Here is a 13,371-nt window from a genome sequence, read left to right as displayed (position 1 = left end):
TCTCCAATGTTAGAAGAGCGGGTCCGCCCTGAAGCTCATGATCAACAGGACCCTAAGTCCGCCTTATAAGTGTTGGGAAAGTACTTCTGCTGGTTATGTTATGAACAGTCAAATCCCAGAACTCTTTAAGGGGCATCTAATTATGTACTAGTGACATATATATCAAATAACAGTGAATAATATAAGCAATGAGTCAGATGAAGATAGTGGCGCAGCTTTATATATCTTTGATTCACAATATATATTTGTACACCGCTTAGTGTATGGTAAACTGAAATAGGCAACACCACTAATAGAAGTGTATCCCTACTAGACAACAATGAAACTTATATCGGATCTATCTAAACTGACTGTTCTCATCATCATCCCCTCTAATTTGTGCCTGCCCACTGTCAACTGGAGTCGAATATCCGCCAAGACGCCAAGACGGCCACTTCTGCCTCAAAAATTCTCTCCTCCACCACGATATTATCATCTCTCCACCTTCAGCCCGATGCCCTCTATATCGGATCGGCTGACGGTGATCATCACAACCTCACCAGCCCCATCAAACCCCGCCACAGATCTCATCGCATCAGTCTTACAGTCCTTCCAGCAGCACTGCGCTGGTCTGACCGACGCCCGCGTGGTCGTCGTCTTCGACACCTTTGAGCGCATCACCTCCCAGCCGCGTCTCAAAAAAGGCCATGCCAGCCCAGAACTAGCTGAGAACTACGAACTGTACAAGCGCAACATCAAGGAGCTCATTCTGCAGACATATCGTCATGAGCAGGACGGCCAAGACCAAGCCGTGAGCGAATCACGCGCCGAAGCCGAATTCGGCTTCGATGGCCGCGTCGAGCTGCTCATTAGCCAGACCGGCAGCCGCAAAATCACATTTATCGAGCCTCTCGCCCGGCTGGGGTTTGGTCTGGCTGTTCGCTCGGCCCTGAGGGTGGTCGAGACGCCGTACGTCTGGGTCCAGCAGCATGACTGGGCGCTTGTGGCGGATATTCCCCTTGAACCTCTGCTGGAAATCATGCAGGGAAGTGAGGGTGATGGCGAAGGCGATGACGCCATGCCTGTCAAGTATGTCTCTTTCCCGTCGGTGCGGATGAAGCGGTATGCGGTCTCGCCGCATGTCACGGACCACCCTGGACTGCGGGAACTTACCAGCTCCTTAAAGCGGGATTTTGTGGTCCAGTCGCAGCCAGGGCAGAAGATTTCTCTTACGCCGCTGTTTTTCTGGTTCGATAAACCGCATGTTGCCTCTACGGCGCATTATCTGGCCCGGGTGTTCCCGACGCGGCTGGCGATGCGCCGCGGGGAGTTCATCGAGGATAAGATCGGGCAGCGGGCGAGGGCGCAGATGAAGGAAGGGCAGTGGGCCAAGTGGGCGACGTGGCTGTATTACCCGGATGATGGGGACCTGCTGTGTCTGCGGCATCTGATGGGGAGGACTTGGAGAGGGTTTGCGGGTCCGATCAATCTCAAAGATGATCTTAATGTTGCTGAGGATGAGGAGTCTTAATTATACCCCATTGCTACGTTCTGTCTAGAAGGGGTGGATGGGAGCAGCTGGATGTAGTAGAATGTGATTCTGCTAGCAAAACCTGTCGGTCCAGGATGTCCATATCAGGCCGCGGATAATTCTGTAGCAGCAACTGCTACCCAGTTCAATTGGCACATAGAGAAACAGTACCCGACATACTGCGATAAATGAGTACCACTGGACTGTGTCACCGCTGCCATCACTCGTCTCATCCTGGTCAAGTTGAAACTGGCTATATGCAAGCCGCGAAGGGACCGGAAACCGATGATGCCTGTGCGGAGCAAATACTGAAAGGTCTGTGAGGATGTCCGCCACCTTGCGTCCAGATTGCGACACAAGGCAGTTAGTTGGTCCCTTGGAGTGCTCCGCATGCCGTGATGGGGTTGCATTCCTCAAGACCAGAACCGGTGCTGTCAATGCCAACCAGTGACTTAAATCTAACACCAGCTATTGGAGAATCGAAAGTGGGATTGATCACTGCTGTGGGGTATGGCAGACATAGAAGCTTATCCACCTTACCAGCCTCGCCCTTGCAACGAATACCAGTCGACGGTGGCCCAAACGGGCTGGTCCAACTCAAGATCCATGGTAGGATGTGCGCTCGGATAGCCCGTGCTGAAAAAGCCTGGTTCTTCCAGCCCGTACGGGACACCATAACCACCAATGTCTATGAAGGTGGTCATAGAACTGTCGTTCATATTCGCCGTCGATGCACTAGTAGAGTGCTCAGTATTCCCTGCCAGTCTGCTTGGTCCCTGGCCCATTTTGGATCTCAGGTCAGACACAATGTGTGGTGGCTCCAGCGGCTTGTCAAGGTCTCCGGGTGCCGCCTCCCATGCCTCCCAAGCCTGTAGAAGGATCCGTGCAAGGTACTCAAAAAATGGGTTCATTTTCTTCATGGCTCCAAAGCGAGCGGCGTAGTTATCGTTCAAGACTGTCCAACTTCTTTCTGCATGTCCTGCCGTAGGTCGCCTTTTCAGGTCTTGAGCGATGTGAAAGTACGCGGGGAATGGAAAGTGGAGAAGAAGGAACCACTGGTAGCCTTTTGTTAGAGGCGAGTTCATCAGCTTGGTATCGCATTCGAGCATGCGCAATGCGTGGGAGACCACCGTGTCGCGCTGTGTCTCTGTCTGCGGTACGGATGAAAACCTGGCATAATGATCTAGCAGACGATTCTTCGCCAGGTGACCCCGTGTTGTCCAGATGGTCATAAAATGAAGAGGGTTCTCTGGGTTGCAGGAGGCAAAATACTTCTCTTCAATCATCCTTTCGAAAGCGGGCAGACTACCGGCCGCAGGAAGAGGATTTTCCTTGGCCACGATCTTCAATGCAGGGTTTGTAAAGTCTAGATGAAACGAGCTGCGGCGCACGAAGTTACCTAGCTCGCTGCGCACGACGGCGAACAGTGCCTCAGATGGATTGCCGTGCGTGGCCGGCCCGGTCTTCATCTCTGGTTGTAGGTCAAAATCATTCACGTTGAGAGGAATCTTACAGTCCCAGGTGGGAAGCAGATTCGTGGCCTTGTGGTCAGCCATCTCGCAAATCCGATTGTCAAACAGGACGAGCGACCACCACAGTCTGCGGCGCATTTCACCTTCTAGAACAGTACATCTGCTATAGCTGGGCTCGGAATGGATACCCATGCGTAGTGCGATACGGATGGCGACGCTCAGGATTGGCGACAGGGAGCGAGGATCTGTTTCATGTCTAACCGAGATCTGGGAGCGTCAGTGGTTTGCCTCGTTCAGTGTCGATGTGCTTACCAGGTAAAGGTACAAGGCCGTCAAGCAGTCACGGTCACTGGTACGTAGCACCTCGCAGTTCAGGAGGGCTTGCTGACAGGCAAATTGGTAGCCTTTCAGGAGATCGTCCCTTGACGATCCAAACAGGGTCCGGCACTCGTCTTCTGACAGACTGAGAATGGCGAGGCAATAGATACTGAACATGAGCGCTTCCAAAGTCGGTGTTATATTACCCACGTCCGCAGCCGCATCAATGATCCGTGCTTGCAAAGTAGGAGTATGTGTGACCTTGAGCAGCGGATTGACATTGTCCAGATATATCTGCCAGAGTCGGAAGATCTCGACCTGATTTGGGTGCAACGTTGACACTTTAACATCAAACTTGCGTGCACCAAACAGAAGGGTCTGACTGCCACCATCGTAATGCTCTTCCCAAGCCTTTCTGAAGACGGCCTCACGGGCACCGAAGCGAGATTTATCATGCTCGTTACTCTTGTCGCTCTCATTAGTATCATCCTCTTCGGGATCAACAGACTATCATCTACGTCAGTGCTGCTTTCGGGATCAGATCCAGGGTATTCGCACCATTTGATTCATAACCCGCCAGAAGTTCCTATAGGAAGTTAGCCACAGACAATGAAGACTACGATGGAAAGCTGACTTGGCCTCATATTTTGTCTCTGATCCCGGGGTCTCCTCTTTCTGTGAATCTCGCTCCAATTTCTCATTGTTATCTGTATCAAAATACCTATATTCTCTGCTGGAAGAGGCCGGTCCCACACCAGAGTTGTGCAAGGGCTGAAATTGTATATTATTCTGGCGCAGAAGATCTTCGTATCTCTGGACGCGTTCCAGCAACTCCCTCTCAGGAAACCTCCGCCGTCGCCGGACTTCTGTTGCAGGCACACACTGCACTTGAGCTCGCATACAATTGGCACAGGGAAATCTTCGGTCACATCTGACCTTGCGCTGTTGACACAGGACGCAGGCCAGCACCCGTGTAGGCCTGTTCGTCGCTCCCAAGGACGACCTCGGTGAGCTATGCTCTGGTGTGGACATTTCGAATAGAAGAATAATACGAGTGTCCACAGGCCTAGGACCTGCCAATGGAGATAAAGATGCCGATCTTCAAGCAGTGCGTAGATGGACAAGTTGGGATTTCCTCTTCATGCAAGGATGAAAGGTGAGTAGGACGTCGGGAGTTAGTAAAGCCCGAGGCCCGACGGTCTTTCTTTCACGTGATCCGGTGGTGTGCAATACACTATAAGCCGGTTATAAGAAGGAATTTGGCTGAAATTATGTTTATGAGAAGATGTTCTCTATTGACAATTTGATATTCAGTACTGTTAGATAAATCTTAGCACTTTTATCTGTGCTGTGCGTTGAGATACGCCGTAGGCAGACACTAGAGAATATATGTTGGGGACTGTCAACTATTCTTGAAAAGCCCTAAGTCCGACTCCATCAGATTCTAAGTCCAGGGGCAAACGAGAGAAAGAAGGGAAGAGAACACGAATATCAATACAAATTGCTGGTAGGAAAATACAGTAGGAAGGTCTATGAGCTGCGGTCTTCTTGCAATATACACGCTCAAGAAGCTAGCTACTAGGGCTTCACCTACAAGGGGTTCTTTAATGCTTGGAAATATTTTCCACCTCTAAGCAGAGCCGGTTCTGTTGGATAGGTTTCCCAAACACATGGTAGCCTATTATGTCTCTGAAGAAATCCCGTATGAAATGGTTTCTTGCTCTGTTATTCAATGCTTAATAACTGCCTAATTGACTATTCAAGCGTCGTAGATTTACAACCAAGCATCTCTTGGCTTAAAGGCGAGGATTCCGAGCGACCTTGGTATAATCCAGCGTCTCAATGGGCTCGGATCTCGCCCGATACTCAAAATCTGTTGCTAATTGACGGACTAGAAATTTCCAGGCAGCGCACCTCACATGGGATGCTGAGTGTGGGAACATTAATGAATACGAAAGGTTTCAATCTCTGTATAGGGTTAACTCCCAATCATTAGCTGCAGCATCTTACATACGTTAATTGGTTAAATAAAGCTTTTGCGCCCATATAATGTGCCTAGACTTGCTCGTATTTGATGTTTCTGTTCACTTAACTTCTTTCCATCGTTGGATAATCGTAGACAGTCACGTCCACATACATTTTCTCGAGTGGTTGTCGCTACTTGTCCTCGCTGCATTCCTAGGTGTTATGGCTTCCCGGGGGAATTCTGGGCTGCGTGAATCCCTTCAATGCACCGATTGAAATAACAATCTCATCTGAACAGAATGATTTGAAGCTCGCCTCCTTGTAGGTCTCAGGGTGTAGCAGAAATACCGGGACCCTTCAGCAGGCCAAAGGACAAGGAGCTCAGCTGGTAGGACATTTGGTTAGGCCGTCCACTCCATAATTACCAGATACAAGACGAATTTTGGTACTAGAACAATTAAAGAGAGGGGGCGCGACGGTCCTTTTATCTGACCAGTAAACAAACGATCTCCAGGAATTGGAATAGGTTAGCAGATACTCATAGCCGCCAGAGGGCTTGTACTGAGAAAGGTAAGGAATGGCAGCGCTATGGCAATATTGAATGGTTATTGAATCTGAACCAACCTGATTACTTGACGAGATGAGCACAGCCAACACTGACGTGTCGGGCTTTGCTGATATGTTGATTAAGTGCCAAAAGAGGCACTTATTGGAGGGGATGTACCATGGGCACCTCAGATGACGCTCATGTCGCTCATGTCTTCCAGAAGTCCTCTTGCCAGCAAAGGATGGGCGCCCATGCGCTTATTCCGCAGATCCACCGAGACTTGTTCGATAGTTGTTGGAGAATTGTTGGACGACCCCTGCGCCGCCGTTGCCCAGTTGCCCAGTTGCCCCGTTGCCCAGCTGGCACGTTGCCCCGCGCGCCGTCACATGACTCTTGCATTCCTCCTTGCTGTCTGGATTCAAAGGCACCACTTCCATCTGGTATGTTGCTTTGATGACAATCATGGCGGCCCATAGGCCTCACAACTTTCCCTTGGAGCTGATTCTGAGGGTTGCGGACTATTTAGGATCTTCGGATCTCATAAATTTGATTCTGGGCATTCCCCACCTGGGGCCCCTTCTCCACTCTCGGCATCTACAGGCCAAAGACGAGAATGGGCACAACCTCTTGTATCACATTGTGGAACATGGGCTTGAACACCTGATCGAACGCTTTGCACAATGGGTCCCGGAGAACTCCATCCCCAACTGCGAAGGACGGACGCCTCTCCATCAAGCGGTCAGGAAGGGTGATGAACGGATGGTAAAAGCACTGATTGATGCGAGTGCGGATATATCAGCCCAGGACAATAGCGCAAGAACCGCCCTGCATCTTGCCTGCGAGGCTGAACAAGCTGGGATTGTCCAGTTGCTCCTGGACCACGGTGCAGACCCGTCCGCGGCGGATTACAATGGACGAACACCCTTGCATGAGGCAGTTGGACGGGACACAATTATCCTCCAGAAGCTACTTAGAAGAGATGGTGTGGACCTTAATCCCCGAGAGATGCCAAGAGGGCTGACTCCCCTTTTTTATGAAGCTTGCCTTGGTCGAACAGACGCTTTCATGGCGCTTATTTGCTACGGAGCAGATGCAGACATTCGTTCAGTGGATGGGGAGACTGTACTGCAGCGCGCGACCCTCGGTAATCACGCTGATATTGTGCGACTGTTACTTGACCGTGGTGTTGATATCAATGCGCAAGATAACCACGGCTACAGCGCAGTATTGGTTGCTGCGATTGCCGGGGCAAATAAATGTCTGCGACTGCTCCTGAAGGCTGGGGCAGATATTTCAGTGGTGGATAATTATGGACGCAACGCATTGCATATAGCAGCTTGGAACGGACGTAAGTCCACAGTCCGGCTGCTTGTGAGAGAAGGAGTTGACCCCAAGGCACTGGACAACCGGGGCTCATGTGCGCTGTGCTGGGCAGTTAAAAGGAGGCAAGACGGAGTGATTCGAATTTTAAAACATGCCCAAAAGAACCCAGTTTCGAGGTTTATCGCTACGCTACCATCATTCTCCTGGCGAGGAAGGGGGAAGAAAAGCTGTGCACCGGTGTCCGGTTGTGCCGTTGCTCATCATCATCACCGTAGTGCTTGATTGAGCGTGCTAGTATATTCAGGGCTATCCAGGGTTGCTCAAGTTCGTATGTTCTATTTGAGCCGTGGCCTATACAGTGACAGGATTGATGTTGTAACATAGTCAAGATACGCAAAGATAGAGGACGAAAGAGACCTTATTCACTAAAATGTGTGCTGTACATACTCGAATTCTATTCATAGTTGACATTATAACCAAGGCACCAGCGACCAAAGGAATGGAGATTCTTAGAACATCTCGAGAAAGGCATTAGGCAGTACTACTGCTCGTCTTTGGGGGCATCGCCATTCTCAACACCAGGACTAGCCTCCGACTTCTTGAGTATACTCACCCACTCAAGCGAGGCATTCCCCAGAATGGCCAAACAAGCCACAATCAACCCGATCTGGAACACCTTCCGCAGCGCTTCATTATAAGCCGTCAATACCGTCCCCCGGAGATCCAGAGGAACCAAACTCAATAGCGATGTCGCACCGCCCGACGTAACAATATCCGAGTCAATTCCGGGGACCCCAGACAGCCTCATCATAAGCTGGTTAGCAAGCACGTTCTCGCCTACAGGGACAAACGCCGCAGCACCAAGCAACTGGCTGAAGAACATAACCGCAATTCCGACAGGCACATCTTTCCTTGGCAGGACGGTCTGCGCCGCGAGGTTGGGTTGCTGGAAGCACATCCCCATGCCGAAGCCATAGAGAATCTGATAGCCTATCCATTTGCCGTGGTCGGTGTGGATTTGCAGCGTCGTGAGGAGCCCGGCACCAATCGCCATAATGCAGGATCCGATGATTGCAAAGGGGGTGTAGTATCCGATTTTTTGGGTGGTGATGCCAGTGAGAACGGACGCGACGACCATTGAGAGCATCAGAGGAAGAAGTCTGAGACCCGAGTCCACGGCCGAGACGCCTTTGATGGACTGGAACCAGATTGGGAGGAAGTAGACTAGTCGATGTTAGTCTAGGTACACCTTGGGGTTCTGTTTCTTCCTACTGAATATGTACTGCGATGCACCTATACTGATGGTCGCCCAAACTCCGGCGAAGATGCTGCGCCGTCTGAAGATGCGCAGAGGAATAGTCGCCGTCCTTGTCAGAAGTATCTGAACAGCAACGAAACCAAGTAGCAAGACGCCCATGAGGGTCAGTAGCACAATGATGCGAGAATTATTCCACTGTTAATCTGTCAGTACACAGGTCAAACCTGCTCTTCTTTTGAAAAAAAAAGTTTCTCACATCATATTTCTGCCCACCCCACTGTAGTGCTAGCACCAGACAGACTACGCCAGGGACTAAGCAACACAATCCAAGGATATCAAGCTGCTTCAGCTTCTCCATCCATGAAACGTTGGTCGTGTTTCTGTCAGGCACCTTGAGACAAAATGGAATAGCAGCCATTGCCAGGCCACCAAACGGGAGATTGATATAAAAGCACCATCTCCACGTTACGTGCGAGGTAAATGCACCACCGACCAGCGGGCCTACAATCGAGGCCAGACCGAAGACGGCCCGAAAAGTCCTTGGATTTTGGGACGCTTCTCGAGAGGAACAGCATAGACAATGCATACAACCTAGGCTGTCAGCACTTGCACTGTAAAAGAAAAAGGCTACTCACCGATCCAGCAAAGATTCCTGCGGCAGCAACACCAGCGAGAGCTCGTCCAACGATAAAAGCCGTGGAGTTGGGCGCAGCTCCACAAACGACAGAGCCAACTTCGAACAGGAGGATGCTACCCAGCATAACTGCTTTCACGGGGTAGAAGGTGTAGATCTTTCCGAATAGCAATTGGAATGCACAGCAGGTCAGCAGATATGCGCTTCCGTACCAGCCGACGTCGGACAGAGAGTCGAATTCATTCGTTATTTGGGGGATTGCCTTGCTTTTAGTCAGCTTAATATCCTGTCCGTTATGTTTGTGGCTCGCTATACCGTCGAGATGATCGTTCGATCTAGAGCAACCAGAAACATAGTCATCATGATCGACACAAGAAGAAGTACGACCTTGGTGGTCGACTGTTCCTGATACGTGTCGTCCTGGTCGCTCGCGGCACGCTTGTTTTCCCCATCGTCGCAGGTCTCACTGCGCTGAGCGGTTTTCATATGTGATAGATTTGCAGTAGGTTCCTCCTTGTGAGGAGACACCGAGCTTTCGGATATCGGCATGACCGTGCAAGGTAAGTTTCGGCTCGCAGGCGAGATCTATACTTGCAGATAGGCAGAGAGAACTGAGACCGATATCAAGTTGACATATTTATGATCACAGACAAGATCTTCTATTTATATTTGGAGAGCTTTCCTCGCTCGGGGTTGTTTCGGATGACTCTAGTTAGAGGATGGCCAGTCGGGGGATAGAAAAGCCCGAGATGGCTATACTGGTCGGGTTCAGCAACTCCCGAGGAAACAACCACAATACGAGTGAAGCACTAATAGCTTATAATTACTGCCATGCTTCTACAGAAGATGATCGTGAGAAAGAGCTAAACTTGAGAGATAGGCTGTCCTCATTTCCAGGCATAATTTAGCCGCTAGCCATCTCCCCATGCCGAGCCCTACATCATGATGGAAGCTTCCAACGATTTGCCCGAAGTCTTTTGCTACATATATATCCTGTCGTTCACAAGCCCTGGAGGCTTCATTACCGAGTCTCTCAACAACAAGGTAGTCCACTTCACAACTGCAATAGATTGCCTTACTATGGATGATAGAACAACCCTCCCAGCAACAAACGTCGACGACGCAATCGCAGGAATGATATCGTACATGGGATGACGTGTTGGATGGGGAAGGGATAGTCGAGAACTTGATTCATCTGAGATATCGAGTCTTCTGAAGGCGCAATTTTACGGATGATATGGATTGACATCCCCCGTAAGTCCATATATCCGTTGGATATTTGCCCTACCGGGGTTTACGGATGTAGTGCGGAGTTATGGAGGTATGTCTACGACGAGAGCCCGCAGAAAAGGGAACAATGATACAGACTTCCTCATGAGCTAAAGTCAACTGAATACAATGGCATCCAAAATCGTCCTCATCACCGGCGCCAACACCGGAATCGGTTTCCAGGTCGTCCGCGCCCTCTGCAACTCCACGCAAACCTACAGCATCATCGTAGGCGGACGATCCCCAGCAAAAGTCCACAGCGCCATTAGTGCCATTCAAAACGAGTTCCCAAACTCCCAAAGCCAGCTCTCCGCCCTTCAGATCGACCTCGAATGCGACGACTCGATCAAACACGCCTACGAAGATATCAACGCCAGGTTCGGAAGACTCGACGCTCTCGTCAATAACGCAGGTATGTCTTTGGACCTCCTCTGTCTGATACACATCCTAACGTCCCAGGCGCGTGGTTTGATGCCCAAGCCAACACCACACTGACCGAACGCCAAATGTGGGCCAAGACCTGGGATGTCAACGTCACGGGCACACACCTCCTCACCTCCGCCCTCATGCCTCTCCTTCTCAGAAGCTCCGACCCCAGGCTCCTCTTCGTGACATCTGGCGCAGCGAGACTCGCAGGCACCGACGACCTCCGTCTTTCAATCAACCGGTCCCCACCGGCCGGCTGGCCCAAGCCCGCTGGGACAACTGCCACCGCGTACCGCAGCGCGAAGACAGGACTCAACATGGTGCTGCGCGAGTGGGGGCGGATCCTCAAAAACGACGGGGTAAAGATTTGGGGGATCGCGCCGGGACACCTGGCGACTGGCTTGGGGGGTAGCACGCCGGAGGAGATGAAGAAGAACGGGGCGGAAGATTCTGATGTAGCCGGGCCATTTATTCGGTCGGTACTGGAGGGGGATAGGGATGCTGAGGTCGGGAGGGTGATTAGGAGGGAGGGAGTGCAGGAGTGGTGAGGCTTGAAGTTGACATCTATTTTGTATCAAATCTGATATCGGTTCACCCTCATACTTTATCGCACACGGTGTGCATTCTGCCCATGTGCAGCCTGCAATATACAATGTGCCCGGAGCGCCAGCACGTAGCATTGCGAACTCGAGTACTCTGTATCCAGGGGGACTGTCGATAGAGTATACTGGTATGCTGAAGCGGTTTAGTCTGCATCCATAAATCGGTGTACTCGAATAAGCACTAATCGATTCTGGAGTCTCCAAGTACTTCCATCTTATCAAAGCTAAGGTCTTGGTTAAGTCGTCTAATAAATTGGACAATTTCTGAGTGGTTCTCAGAAAAGGTTCAAACCCAGTCCCACCCAAAGTGTCTGCCTTCGGATCGCTGATCCAGTGACTGGCTGATATTTTCACTATCTATTAAACTGTTCTTTAATGAATGACGCAGCATGTTCAAGAAATAACTCATCATGCTCCTGACTAGTGAGATAGCTCTTCAGCTCTCTCAGTATCTATTTCCTGTAAAGCCTTTGGGTATCTCCAACCATGCATGTAGTCATCAAGTTGGTTGACGAGAAAGGACTGAGGCCAGTGACTTCAATTCCAGTTAGGAATTTGCCATACAGGATCAATAATCACTGTATGTCAAAACCACTAATTGCAAAAATACTTCTGTGAGCTTTATCGCAGAGGATAGACCTAGAAGAAAGGAAAAGGCCTACTATATCAAGTTTACAAGTCCCCCTTTGTCCATGTCTCCGCCGTGGACCCTTTGTGTTTTCCTTTATTCACAAAGCCCCTTTCATAACACATCACTCACTGCACAAGATGAATGTTTCAGAACTAATATTCATTGTCCCAATTACCCTCAGAGTAGACGTAGACAGTAAGTCTGTGAAATATATAAGGTTATCTTCACTCTCCCTCACCCTCTCTCATCTTCTCTCATCCTCCTCCTCATCATCCTCGTCCAACCACTTCAACAACAAATCTATACAATGTCTTGTTTAACTTCATCACTGGTTGAGTCATCTCTCCAGAAGTTCAGTCAGCTAATATCATCAGGCCGATTGACACCATACGAAGATGAGGTGGCGTTAGTTTTGTGGCAGTATGAGCTTCGCCGACTCCGGCGTTGGGCAGAGGAGGCAGAGTGGTGGTCTCTATACCGACTGTGGGAGGCTCCTGGCATTGAAGACCAGCTCTTACATATCCTACATCGACTGCAACAAGCTCTTGTCGATATTCAGGATGCCTTGAATAACAATACAGCTGATGTGGCCATGTCTGCCGATACCAATGACAATGATGCTGGCAGGACGAAAATGCAAATGATTTATCTTTCTCTACGTGAGACGATCAACTGCTTGAACCAGATAATGGTCATTATTGAGCCTGTGCATCGACCATCCTTCGATCCTACGATACTAGAGAATGAAGCTCTCTTATCCATTCTACTGCGGGCTCCTGATCTCAGCAAGGACAAACCAGCGACTCAGCAACTGTTCGCCTTGTGGTCATACTTGCTTAACACACTGGCACCACTGTATGACTGCCTTATCAGAGAACCTCCCCCCGATCAGGAGATATGCAATGCACTACACAGGAGGTTTGTGCTGACAATCCTAGCACAGATGAGTCTGGCGAAGAGAATTGAAATGTCTGGTGATGGGTTGCGAGATCTCCGTCAGGCAGTGATCCGGGAAGCACAGAAAGTGCGGCTCAAGGTTGACCAGGTGAGGCTATTTAGGATCTGGTGAAATCAACTGATTAGGCACCATTGAAATTGCTCTCCTTTGTTTGCACAGTCTGGCTTTTGTGATTTCAGTTGCTTTTACAAGGCGTTTTGGTGTATCTAGGCTTAGTTAGTAGGATGTCAGCTTGCACAGACGGCTCCCCCAGAATATCAGCCCCTACCAGAGGCGCCGTATGGGTATAAATCTACTACTACTAGACCTTACAAATATAACTGTGTCTATAAAATCCAGCCTTTCAATGAAAGACGCTGACGGAGTGTAGAGATAGTGAAGCCCAGGAGGGATGGATTATAGTGCCATATGACTAGACTTGCTATGGACGCTTGATCATGTGTCAACACTACCCTAGA

At 50.0% G+C, this 13,371-nt stretch overlaps 5 protein-coding genes across 5 annotated transcripts; 3 read left to right on the top strand and 2 right to left on the bottom strand.

Moving 5' to 3' along the window:
* Positions 1–493: 493 nt before the first annotated feature.
* P174DRAFT_457225 (uncharacterized protein) lies at positions 494–1,510 on the top strand (the record flags this gene model as incomplete). The annotated part of the gene is made up of 1 exon (XM_024829528.1): positions 494–1,510. The coding sequence occupies one exon, from the start codon at positions 494–496 to the stop codon at positions 1,508–1,510; it is 1,017 nt and encodes a 338-aa protein (XP_024685030.1).
* Positions 1,511–2,046: 536 nt separating this feature from the next.
* P174DRAFT_417472 (putative C6 transcription factor) lies at positions 2,047–4,332 on the bottom strand (the record flags this gene model as incomplete). The annotated part of the gene is made up of 4 exons (XM_024824604.1): positions 2,047–3,249; positions 3,295–3,807; positions 3,859–3,886; positions 3,935–4,332. 4 exons carry the CDS (start codon positions 4,330–4,332, stop codon positions 2,047–2,049), a joined length of 2,142 nt encoding a protein of 713 aa, XP_024685029.1.
* Positions 4,333–7,676: 3,344 nt separating this feature from the next.
* P174DRAFT_457222 (putative MFS aflatoxin efflux pump) lies at positions 7,677–9,576 on the bottom strand (the record flags this gene model as incomplete). Its single annotated transcript, XM_024829527.1, has 5 exons — positions 7,677–8,359; positions 8,408–8,588; positions 8,650–8,932; positions 9,000–9,289; positions 9,343–9,576. The coding sequence occupies 5 exons, from the start codon at positions 9,574–9,576 to the stop codon at positions 7,677–7,679; spliced, it is 1,671 nt and encodes a 556-aa protein (XP_024685028.1).
* An 849-nt stretch (positions 9,577–10,425) lies between these two features.
* Positions 10,426–11,270, top strand: P174DRAFT_364765 (putative short chain dehydrogenase; the record flags this gene model as incomplete). Its single annotated transcript, XM_024822015.1, has 2 exons — positions 10,426–10,708; positions 10,756–11,270. 2 exons carry the CDS (start codon positions 10,426–10,428, stop codon positions 11,268–11,270), a joined length of 798 nt encoding a protein of 265 aa, XP_024685027.1.
* Positions 11,271–12,262: 992 nt separating this feature from the next.
* Positions 12,263–13,024, top strand: P174DRAFT_427982 (uncharacterized protein; the record flags this gene model as incomplete). The annotated part of the gene is made up of 1 exon (XM_024825481.1): positions 12,263–13,024. One exon carries the CDS (start codon positions 12,263–12,265, stop codon positions 13,022–13,024), a length of 762 nt encoding a protein of 253 aa, XP_024685026.1.
* Between the last annotated feature and the right edge of the window lie 347 nt (positions 13,025–13,371).

This window comes from Aspergillus novofumigatus (assembly GCF_002847465.1).
Source record: "Aspergillus novofumigatus IBT 16806 chromosome Unknown P174scaffold_2, whole genome shotgun sequence".
Classification (NCBI taxonomy): domain Eukaryota; kingdom Fungi; phylum Ascomycota; class Eurotiomycetes; order Eurotiales; family Aspergillaceae; genus Aspergillus; species Aspergillus novofumigatus.
Note: the sequence above shows the minus strand (reverse complement) of the source record. Positions and strands in the feature narration are given on the sequence as shown.